General features: G+C 41.9%; 1 protein-coding gene and 1 non-coding gene across 2 annotated transcripts in view; both read right to left on the bottom strand.

Annotated features, from left to right (window-relative positions):
- The window catches only part of HAPSTR1 (HUWE1 associated protein modifying stress responses), a 31595-nt gene that overhangs the window by 10151 nt on the left and 9058 nt on the right, over positions 1–12386 (bottom strand). Inside the window, exon 3 of the mRNA XM_039478039.2 lies at positions 6965–7240. Within this exon, the coding sequence (XP_039333973.2) occupies positions 6965–7240 (276 nt within the window). The remainder of the gene's footprint in view (positions 1–6964; positions 7241–12386) is intronic.
- Positions 8117–8257, bottom strand: LOC120367517 (U4 spliceosomal RNA). The gene has a single exon (XR_005581887.1). It is a non-coding gene; the product is annotated as a U4 spliceosomal RNA (small nuclear RNA).

The following is a 12386-nucleotide window of genomic DNA, read 5'->3' as shown; positions in this document are numbered from 1 at the left end:
TTTAAAGAGGGACAAGTTGGCCCCGTGGATTTAATTCCAAGCCCTGCAGTCAAGAATGTCATCAAAGTCAAATTTAGTTTGGGAACTAAAACCAAGAGTCTGATTTTTATGAAACAGTCTGAATTAGGGTCAGCAACTTACAGAGACCACCTATAGGATGCTATGAGTGACAGTGAGGCTTTGAATAAAGCTTCAGAGTGAAGTCTGGCTTGGCATCTGGCTCCCCACCCTAGGACACAAGCCATCTTCTTACTCGGGACCCTATTCACCTAACCCCCATGAGGACAGCTAGGATGAAGGGAGACCAGATTTCAATCTAATGCTTTCAAGAAACAGCACTGGGTTGGGCAGGGCAACTCCAAATCTCTCCCTCCAGTGAGAAGAGAGACAATGTAAACCAACTTCACTAGTATGTCAACATGAGACAAGCTCAAGATCTTAGCAAGTAATATTTAAGCAGTCAAAAGTTTTAAATGACCTGACCCTCCATGGTGATACCTGTAATTTAAAATGTGACCCTTACTAAACACGGAGGCAAAAAAGTATTCCAGAAGGCAATGGCCTCTGGGCCTTGAGATCCTTGGTTTATTTTTGTAGTAAAACAGCCCAGGGAAAAAGAGGATACTCACAGGACCTGGAAATAACCAGCAATTCTCCTTTTCTCAAGGCAAGTAATACTTCCAGTGTCATGGTAGGGTAGGTAACCTGCCTGGGTTCTCATTTAATATATCATCTTATAAGTAAGTATATCACCTTTCACAAAGGAGACTGGCTTGGAGAGGCTGAGCATGTCGCCCAAGGTTACACAAAGAAAAGAGCCTATACAGCAAGCCTATGTATTCCTCCTAACAGTGAACCAGGGATACAGCTGGTCATTCACCTTTAAGCCTAGTTATCCTGATTTGCTTATGGGGAAAACCCCAGAAAGAGATAAAATCTGCATCATTTCTGATGACTTTCAAGAATAAAAGCCTTGAGACTTTTCCTACCTGAACACCTAAGCTCTAGGTCTCAGCAGGGATGATGCAGCAGACAGAAATTCTAAAAATATAAGGGCATAGTGGTTAGGAGTATGCACTTTGAGGCCAGGCACTATGGCTCATGCCGGTAATCCCAACATTTTGGGAGGACAAGGATGGGAGATAGCTTGCGACTATGAGTTTGACACCAGTTTGGGCAACATGGCGAAACTTCAACTCTACAAAGAACAAAAAATTAAGAAATATATTGAAAATTAAAAATTTATAAATTCAAAAACTGTATAGAGACAAGACTGGAGTATCTATTCTACCACTTACTAACCTGCTCCCTATCTTAGCCAAGTGAGTCTTTCTTCATCAACCAAGTGTTAATAACCCAGGGTAGGTGTGAGGATTAAATGAGAACCTCCTTAGTGTAATGCTTATTTTATTTATTTTCTTTGGCGGGGAGGGGAGGAAGGGAGCCAGTGTAATGCTTTTATAAAGTAAACACTCAAAGAGTAGGTTTAACAGTTATCGCCCTATGGTCCCATGTAAGTCTCAGTTGTTCTAATTCAAGAATATCATGTAGCACCCTAGGCAAACAGGTTACATTATACCCTTATAGCTATCTGGGGATTGCAATTCTCAAGTCTTTCTAGAGGTACTGGATTCCCATTGTGTTGCATTCATTCACTTAGCAGGTCTCTGCGATAACCCCAGTGGTAAACTCAGAATACATTTATGTCATGTTCTTCGCTATGTTCTATCAAGGCCAAAAGGACCAAGGCAAGGTCCCTGCTATAATGTGGCCCAGGGGACTGGGACAGTCACAGAAACAAATCATGCAGCAAAGCAAATGCACAATTCAGGGAGGCTACAGAGATTGGGAGACCCGAAGGAAGGCTGTGTCACAGAAGTGAGGTATGAACACGCAGGGGTAGGAGCTGGACTCAAAGAGCACAGAGGTGTTCAAGAGATAAACACTATGGATAGGATACCTGACCCATGGTTAAGACCAGATCATGAGGGTCTTGCAATAGCATGCTGAATTTGAACTTCACTGTGTAGGCCCCAGGAAAACTTTAAACCAAGTAGTTACGAGATCAGAAAGATCACTCCAATGGTCTCATGAAAGACGGACTGGCATCAACAGCTCAGGACTGGGAAGTGAAAGCTGAAATATCAGCCTAAGGGCTCAGGCTCATCTCCTCTAGAGGGCCTGCCCTGAGCCACACACAGCGGGGCTGTACTGTGAAATAGCCCTTTCTGCCCTCAGAATATCTTCCACATACCACATTCATGGCATTAATAGAAATTATCCGCCGGGCGTGGTGGCTCAAGCCTGTAATCCCAGCACTTTGGGAGGCTGAGGCAGGTGGATCACGAGGTCAAGAGATTGAGACCATCCTGGTCAACATGGTAAAACCTCGTCTCTACTAAAAATACAAAATTAGCTGGGCGTGGCGGTGCGTGCCTGTAATCCCAGCTACTCAGGAGGCTGAGGTAGGAGAATTGCCTGAACCCAGGAGGCGGAGGTTGCGGTGAGCCGAGATCATGCCATTGCACTCCAGCCTGGGTAACAAGAGCGAAACTCCGTCTCAAAAAAAAAAAAAAAAAAAGAAATTAACCAAATCCTTGTTTGCCTCAACAGAAGAAGGAAGCACTCTATATTTGTTTATATACTTTCAGAGACAGCACTCAATCTGCCATATAGAAAATGTGCTGAATGGCTCAATGAGTCTGCTGTTGGGGCAGAAGAATGAGTTCAACCTGAAATGTCATCTGAGACAAATGCCTGTGGGACACTTTGGATATGTATACCAGAGAACAGGGGGACATGCCATCTGGCAGTCAAGAGAGCAGGTCTAAACGAGAGGCCCAGCTTTGGATATGAAGAGTGACATGGGGAACGTAATCTAGGGCAGTGACAGGGCCTGAAGACAGGTCAGGCAGGCCAATGTGGCAGAAGAGAAGCCAAGGTAAGGAAAAGCTCTAGAAGAGAAGCAATCAACAGAGGACCAGTGAGAATAGCAGACAGAGATCCACGAAGCAGTTCAGAAGATTTCTGGTCTCAAGTATGCTGTTTACATAAAAATGAGTGACCAGTTATGAATTCAACTCTTGGGAAATTTATAATGTTATTTTAAGACATAGGATAACAAAGCAAGACAGAAATCAACTTAGCACATGCATATGTATCTCTACTCTGTGAGTCTAACATACAGATGACTGGGTCCCGTAGGACACAAGAAAAAAAAAGCAACATGTTGCAGACAAGTGTCAAAATAAAGCACTGAATTAAGTCTTTAAACCTTGATAACCACTAACTGAAGTCATTTTAATTAAAACTATTTGAGGCTGGGCATGGTGGCTCACAACTGTAATCCCAGCACTTAGGGAGGCTGAGACAGGCAGGAGGCTGAGACAGGTGGATCACTTGAGGTCAGGAGTTTGAGACCGGCCTGGCTAACATAGTGAAACGCTGTCTCTACTAAAAATACAAGTATTAGCTGGGCATGGTGGTGGGCACCTGTAATCCCAGCTACTCAAGAGGCTGAGGCATGGGAATGGCTTGAACCCAAGAGGCAGAGGCTGCAGTGAGCTGGTATCATGCCACTGCACTCCAGCCTGGCCAACAGAGCAAGACTCAGTCTCAAAACAAAACAAAAAAACCCCAAAAAAACAAAACCAAACAAAACCAAAAACCTCTTTGACAACCATTAATTGATATACTTTTTTTTTTTTTTTTTTTTTTTTTTTTTTTTTTTAAATAGGGTTTCACCATGTTGGCCAGGCTGGTCTCAAATTCGACCTCAAGTAATTCACCCACATTGGCCTCTCAAAATGCAGGCATTATAGGTGTTACCCACAGTGCCTGGCCAAGGCCAGGCATGGTGGCTCATGCCTGTAATCCCAGCATTTTGGGAGGCGAAAGATGGCAGATCACGAGATCTGGAGTTTGAGATCAGGCTGAACAACACAGTGAAACCCGATTTCTGCTAAAAATACAAAAATTAGCTGGGTGTGGTGGCATATGCCTATAATCCCAGCTACTGAGGAGGCTGAGGCAAGAGTTGCTTGAACCCAGGAATGTGGGAGGTTGTAGTGAGTCGAGATGGCGCCACTGTACTCCAGCCTGGGTGACAAGAACAAAACTCCATCTCCAAAAAAAAAAAAAAAAAAAAAAAAAAAGAAAGCAGCTCTTTACATTAGTCTCTCCCACTAAACTGACCTCTGAGGCTTAGAAATATAATGAATGGGGATTTTATTCATCGTCACACTCTGTCTACATGAAATACTCGGCAGGTATCTCAAGTCTGCCATTTTCCTTCAAGTTAAGAGCATATTTATTTGGTTGGGCTATGTTTAATGGGCGTAGGAGTAAGGAATGGGAAAAAAACTGAGAGAAAACTGTCTTCTCTTATAAATACATAGGATATAACAGGGGTATGAGTTTGCTTTGATTATAAACTCAAGCCTGCCTCAATACATCAGTTCTTTTCCCATGTCCTTTTGCTCTCCAAACACATGAATTTAATTCGCTCCAAATGTAAACCTCCAAAAATTTCAATTTGATGTAACTTAACTTCATAAATTTGGCTAAGTACATAATATGCAAGACTGAATTCTGACAGTGTATTTACTTTAACTATGGTGTTTCCAAATACATTTTTAAAAGAGCACCATAACAGTTTTCACTTCAGACAATTCAACAAATCAAATAATAAGGACACCCAGTTAAAGTCACTAATTTACATTACTAGTAACAATGGCCCTATTACTAGAACCATTCAAATTACTTTAAATATTCAAATTAAACTACCATTCTCCTCAATACACTGATGTTCTCACAAACCAGTAGAACACAACTCAATATAATTTATGTTTCTGTAGATGCTTTCAAAGGGCCCTATTACTTCACCACAGCACTGTTTTAACCATATGAATTAGAGGTGTGAATCCTAAGCGTAAGAATACATTCAGTCTCCAATCTATACTGGATTAGTTCTACATTATCAATTTATTGAAGGGAAAGATCATTTTTTTTTACTACACAAAGTCTTATATTCAAATGTTTGAAAATCATCACAACTTAAACATGTGAAAATTATAAATAGTCCCTTCAACTGTATCACTACTTAAAACTCCTGAAGTTCAGGAAAACAATAAATAACAGGTTGAACAGATCAAATATGAGAAAATGTAATGGGAGTTGGAGTTTTTCAGGGCAGAGGGGGCTGGCCTGCCGTTGTTACTATTATGTACACTACTGCGTTAAGTTAAGCTTGTTAAAGTATAATAGCACAATACAATAAAAAGATACCCTAAGAGAAGCATGGAATGAGCCATAACCCTCTTAACAAAGGAAGAAAATCACATTACTTAAGGAGAGACAACTGCATCAAATATTATCATGCACTACAATTAATCTAACAAACTATTTACACCTCTAGTTAATTGTTTTCCCAAACTTTAGGGGGAAACATGTGAAACTCTCTAATTCAGCAGAAACAGATCGGTCACATTTTTGTCTGAGCTTCCAAAGTTCTGACAGCCTAACTACTCCACTGTATCAGGAATAATGCGCAGTCTTAAGTACTGCATCCATACAACCTGAACTTTCCTGCAATTCATGTTTTTGTTTTTAATTGTCCTAAACACTATCTAGGGGAAAAAAATCATAGTTTGCCAGAGAACAAGATCTCTACAGGTATAAAGTTTCAATGATTCAACTTCAATAAAGTTTCTTTATATCCCATTATTTCTTAGTACCTTACCAGGTTACTTCATTTTAGATGACCTGTACTATGGCCCAAAAATGTTAACTTTCAACAAGACTCATGACACCTAACTAATTACTTCTACTTGCCTAATGGTCTGCATGATACGTTTTCATCTTGGTTTCAAGCAAGTCTTATTCTGTTGCTTTTTTTCTATAGCAGTATTAAATGCTGTCACACAGGTTAACTCTCCCAGTTCTATTTGGAAGTCTGTATTAGAGAGCAACAGGCAACAACAGACTTATCACTGTCTACACTCCTCAGGTTTCTTCAGCAATACTAAAATCCCTTAGCCAAGAGTGCCTTTTTACCACAGGTCTGGACTGGGGAGATGGTGATCAACTACCTGTCCACTGGCTGCACCTCTGCTGGTCCCACCTATTAAAGTGCAAGGGACCTGCGGGACAACAGTCTCACATCTGTCCTCTCCCACAATCTATAGCATACTAGGTAAGAAAGGTGTCAAGGGAGGTGTCAGGTCCCATGAGAACTAACCCAACAATTTCCCACCTTACTTGCCTGTCATGGAGCAAGCAATCACAAATGTAATAGAATTTTTTTTTTTTTTTTTTTTTTTTTTTGAGATGGAGTCTTGCTCTGTAACCAGGCTGGAATGCAGTGGCACAATCTCAGCTCACTGCAACCTCTGACTCCCTGGTTCAAGCAATTCTCCTGCCTCAGCCTCCCGATTAGCTGGGATTACAGGCATATGCCACCATGCCCAGCTAATTTTTATATTTTTAGTAGAGACGGCTTTTTACCACATTGGCCAGGATGGTCTCGATCTCTTGACCTTGTGATCCACCTGCCTCGGCCTCCCTAAGGGCTGGGATTACAGGCGTGAGCCATCACGCCTGGCCTAGAAATGTAGCAGAATTCTTAAGACACAAGAACTTCCTCTTTGACTTCAGAAGAGGAAAAAAACATGTACAACATGTAAGTGTAAAGTGATATACTCTAATGCTGCAGAAAATCTGTCATTTTAACACCAATACGCTCAAACTAACTTTCTGAAAACATTTTCTAGGATGGGTTAGCTGACAGAGTTAAGTTCACCCATGTAAGTTCTTAGCTTACATTCTATTAAACATTTCTAGAGCAAGCTGTTACTGTAAAAGGCAAAAATAGTCACTATATCTGGACCTAAACCTAAGCGTGACAAATGGGTCCACAGGCACCCTCTTAACCATTTTCCAAAGAAATATGTTTAAACGGCTTTACCATGCAGAGCTATGGCTTCCCGGAAGGGTTGCAAATCAGTCTCTACAGATGAGCTAGTTTCCGTTGAAGTAGCTCGGTTAGGGGACACTACAGTCAGTCTTGGGGGAGCTCTAGAGTTTCGTGGTGGAGGAACTTTGCCACACAGGAAGCTGATCAAATCTTCTCTACGAATAGTTCTTCTGCGTTTTTTAACCCAAGCCAACACATCCTTATTGCGTCGCTGATAGCCAATCTGAATTCCAATATCAAAACTTCGTTGATGGGTATCCACGCTTTCTGTTAGAAAAAAAGAGAAAGAGAAAACATGTATCATGATCACTAGAGCCATAATGTATTCCCCTCTAAAGAACACTATTTTACAAGTCAACCAAAGTGAATACCATGATGTGGCCTCTGACCCCATCAGTATCTACTAAACTGAAATGATTTCAGTCATAATGAAAATGTTACATATGACATTTAATCTTAATGGTCTAAATTCAGTGTTTCTTACACTCCTAGAGCTTGTCTTGTTCTTAAAAAAATTTCTTTTAACATCTGCATTTACCATGTCATTGGGAAGATGCCCTCCTACTGACAGTTCAGCACCAACAATCAGGAACATGCTGAAGGCAGCAGCAAACGTTTTAGAATGAAAAATTAATCCCGATTAATTTCAACACTAAAACCAAACAGCATGGTGGAAACAAAAAGCTTCATCCATTTCCCTAGGTATATTCTCATTCTGCTTCCAGTTCCCAACAGCTTCCTGTAACTCAACCATTCCCAACAGATCTCCCAGACTAGATTGCCTATATACACTCCACCTGAGTTTTGGTAAAAATTACCCGTACCCTTTAGTGGTTTGATCTAGCTAGAAAAAAAATTAAAAATTTAAGTCACTGCAATTTATTTTTAATTGTGCTGCTATGCTCGCACAAAAATCACCAGAATGTCTTTTAAAATTTATGTGTATGTGTGTGTGTGTGTATATATATACACACACACACATATATATATATATATAAACTAAGATGGGGTTTCACCATGATGGCCAGGCTGGTCTTGAACTCCTGACCTCAGGTGATCCACCCACCTTGGTTTCCCAAAGTGCTAGGATTACAGGCATGAGCCACCATGCCCGGCATCTTTTTTTTCTTTTTTTTAATTCAGTCTCCGTAGAGACTGTCAAAAATTGCCAATGCTGACTGTATTTAAAGTCGTCATGGAAGGGTATTGGGCAAAGTTTTCAATTAGCAATAATTGCGCCTTGGATAAACCTCTTTGGCTACGATACTACCACTGTGCAAAGCTACCATTATGTCTTTAATGGAATTAATCCATTGTTACTTTATCCCTGAACCTTTCATAAAAGCAATAATACTGTGTACATTTCTCTATTACTTTTCGTGGCTTTATTTTAATTTCTTGTCTGCTATGTCTACAACAGACTCTGAAAGGATGAGAGCGTTAGTCAAAAAATGTAAAGCTGTGTTCCAGCAAGATGATAATCATCCAGACATCACAGAGGATCCCAAGCTGAATTTGCATTATGAAGAAAAATGGCAAGAGGGCAGCAGAATAACCAGAACTTTATAACCAGGCCTACTCAGAGGACAGTAGCAGACGACAGTATTTATTGCTAAAGATAAACAGAAAAACTGTCCATAGAAGATCTTAAAAATTAATGAAAGCAGGACCTGGGATGCTATGAAGAAAAAAAAAATACTTAAAAAGGAGCAGGAGGCTGGGCGTGGTAGCTCACGCCTGTAATCCAAGCACTTTGGAGGCCAAGGCAGGCAGATAACCTGAGGTCGGGAGTTCAAAACCAGCCTGATCAACGTGGTGAAATCCTGTCTTATTTTCTAAAATTAAAAAGGACCAGGACTAGATTTCAACATTAATTTGGAAACCTGATATGCTATAAAGTGCATTCATAACTTCACATTTACACCCCCATCACAACTTTGAGAAGGTGGATTATTATAATTTTACAAATATAAAAAGCAACTCGAGTGAAATAACTTCTCCAGTGTCTCACTACTGGTATAATGTAAATCAATAATCTTTATTTTTCACTTCTTCATAAACAAAGAAAGCGTGAACTACATTCTGAATGTAAATAGCATTCTAAAGAATCAGCACTTTCCCATCTCTTTGGGAAAAGATTTAGATGAGCCAACCCTAAAAGGGTGGACCACCCAAAGATGACCTTGTGATGCTGTACCTAAAACTTAAATGATTCTGAAAAAGCTGGAGGCATTAAGAGAAATCAACACATTGAGCAACTAAACCTATCTTATCAGACCACAGAAAGGATAAATGTAAAATGTATGAACCTAGAAGCAACCAGGTTTTTGAACCTATTCTACCTAGAAGAATTCCTTTTAATCAAGTTTTAAACAAAGTTTCTGTTTCTAAAGAGAATGAAGATATTTTATTTTTCAAAAGCCAAATGGAGGTAAGCCCAGACCTGAAGAAACAGAGGAAAGAAGTCTGAAGCATAGTAAGAGGGATACAAGAAACAAGTCTAAAGAATGCTTGGAGCCGGGCGCAGTGGCTCAAGCCTGTAATCCCAGCACTTTGGGAGGCCAAGGCGGGTGGATCACGAGGTCAAGAGATCGAGACCATCCTGGTCAACATGGTGAAACCCCGTCTCTACTAAAAATACAAAAAATTAGCTGGGCATGGTGGCGTGTGCCTGTAATCTCAGCTACTCAGGAGGCTGACGCGGGAGAATTGCCTGAACCCAGGAGGCGGAGGTGGCAGTGAGCCGAGATCGCGCCATTGCACTCCAGCCTGGGTAACAAGAGCAAAACTCCGTCTCAAAAACAAAAAAACAAAAACAAAACAAACAAAAAAAACAAAACCAAAAAAGAATGCTTGGAGAGCACAAAGAAAGATGGCCAGGCATGGTAGCTCGGGACTGTAATCCTAGCACTTTGGGAGGCCAAAGTGGGTGGATCACTTTAACTCAGGAATTAACCATGTCGACCAGCCTGGCCAACATGGTTAATCTCCATCTCTCTCTTTCTCTCCCTCTCTCTCTTTTTTTTGAGACAGTCTCACTCCATCACCAGGCTGGAGTACAGTGGCGTGACCTCGGCTCACTGCAACCTCCGTCGCCCAGGTTAAATCAATTCTCCTGCCTCAGCCTCCCAAGTAGCTGGGACTACAGGCGCGCACCACCACACCCAACTAATTTTTTTTTTTGTGTGTGTGTGTGTATTTTTAGTAGAGATAGGGTTTCACCATGTTGGCCAGGATGGTCTCGATCTTGACCTAGTGATCCGCCTGGCTGGGCCTCCTGAAGTGCTGGGATTACAGGCGTGAGCCACCACGCCAGGCCAATCTCCATCTCTACTAAAAATACAAACATTAGGCTGGGTATGGTGGCTCACGCCTATAATCCCAGCACTTTGGGAGGCTGAGGTGGGCAGATCACCTGAGGTCAGGAGTTTTGAGACCAGCCTGGCTAACATGGTGAAACACCGTTTCTACTAAAAATACCCAGGCGTGGTGGCACATGCCTGTAATCCCAGTTACTCAGGAGGCGGAAACTGCAATGAGCTGAGATTGCGCCGTTGTACTCCAGCCTGGGCAACAAGAGCAAAACTCCATCTAAAAAAAAAAATTAGCTAGCATGGTGGTGGGGTGCCTGTAATCTCAGCTACTTGGAAGGCTGAGGCAGGAAAATCAGTTGAACCAGGGGTGGAGGTGGAAGGGTGGAGAAGGTTGCAGTGACCCAAAACTGTGCCACTTCATTCCAGCCAAGGCAAAGGAGCGAGACTTTGTCTCAAAAAAAAAGAAAGATGACGGCCGGGCGCGGTGGCTCAAGCCTGTAATCCCAGCACTTTGGGAGGCCGAGGCGGGTGGATCACAAGGTCGAGAGATCGAGACCAACCTGGTCAACATGGTGAAACCCCGTCTCTACTAAAAATACAAAAAATTAGCTGGGCATGGTGGCGCGTGCCTATAATCCCAGCTACTCAGGAGGCTGAGGCAGGAGAATTGCCTGAACCCAGGAGGCGGAGGTTGCGGTGAGCCGAGATCGTGCCATCGCACTCCAGCCTGGGTAACAAGAGCGAAACTCCGTCTCAAAAAAAAAAAAAGAAAGATGAAGCGGACATGTAAACGTATATATACCTGGCAAACCAAACAGCAAAAGAGAGACGCTAAACTTGATACAAACCTCAAGCGCCAAAGGGAAGAGGCCACGTGAGGTGGCTTAAAAAAAAACTATCCTGTGAAGAAAGAGCCTGGCCAAGTTTCGGTTTGTTTTGATTTCAAGACACAAGAAGTCCAACAGTCAGATCTGCAAGGGACTAGTGCTTTCATCACAAATTTGAACAACATTGGAAAACTCAATAATCACTAGTGGCCTGGCTTAGATGTAAGACAGTTATATAACCAGTTGTGAATCTCTTTAAAAAACTATGCTATCAGGCCGGGTGCGGTGGCTCAAGCCTGTAATCCCAGCACTTTGGGAGGCCGAGGTGGGTAGATCACGAGGTCAAGAGATCGAGACCATCCTGGTCAACATGGTGAAACACCGTCTCAACTAAAAATACAAAAAATTAGCTGGGCATGGTGGCGCATGCCTGTAATCCCAGCTACTCAGGAGGCTGAAGCAGGAGAATTGCCTGAACCCAGGAGGCAGAGGTTGCGGTGAGCTGAGACCGCGACATTGCACTCCAGCCTGGGTAACAAGAGCCAAAACTCCGTCTCAAAAAAAAAAAAAATTACGCAATTGACCAATTATTTCACCTAAAAAATTATGAGATGACCAAGTCTCAACATCAGAACTATGAGTACAATAAAAGCCATGCGTTTTACAAACACTACCTTATAGACTAGAAGGTACTGGAGAAAAGCAGACACAACATTGAAGGTTTCAGGTATGTCTTTGCATCACCAGGGAATAATGTAGTTTTAAACTGTTAACAGTGTATTTTGAAAACCAAGTCCAATTGCGTTACCACTCAAATTAACCCAACCTCAGTTATTTCCCAAAATACGAAGTCTCATTTAGATGCTGAAGTATTTAAAATAAGAGTCCTTTCTAAATAGTTACCTGACTGAAAATAAACCTTCCTCATACCTAGACTTAATCAGGAGAGCTGTGTGCTTACTAGAGAATCTTAGGCATTGACTACATTTCAACATAATCCCAGGATAATCTAGTGTCCAGTGGATAATCACACAATCACTCACACAAACACAGCCCCTTGAAGGCTCTTAGCCAAACACTGCTCTGAGCACACCCAAATTCTGGAAACATGGGGTTTCAGGCACCTATCCAAGAAAAGCAGAGCGCAGAGGTCATGGCCAGTCTTGTGTCCAACACTATTTCATCGAAACCAAAGTCACTGTGGAAAAGAGCCACACACTTGAAGGTTAGGCAAACCCCAAGGGCATCGAAATGTCAATCTAACCTTTAACC

The sequence above is a fragment of the Saimiri boliviensis genome, chromosome 12 (assembly GCF_048565385.1).
Source record: "Saimiri boliviensis isolate mSaiBol1 chromosome 12, mSaiBol1.pri, whole genome shotgun sequence".
In the NCBI taxonomy this organism is placed as follows: Eukaryota; Metazoa; Chordata; class Mammalia; order Primates; family Cebidae; genus Saimiri; species Saimiri boliviensis.
Note: the sequence above shows the minus strand (reverse complement) of the source record. Positions and strands in the feature narration are given on the sequence as shown.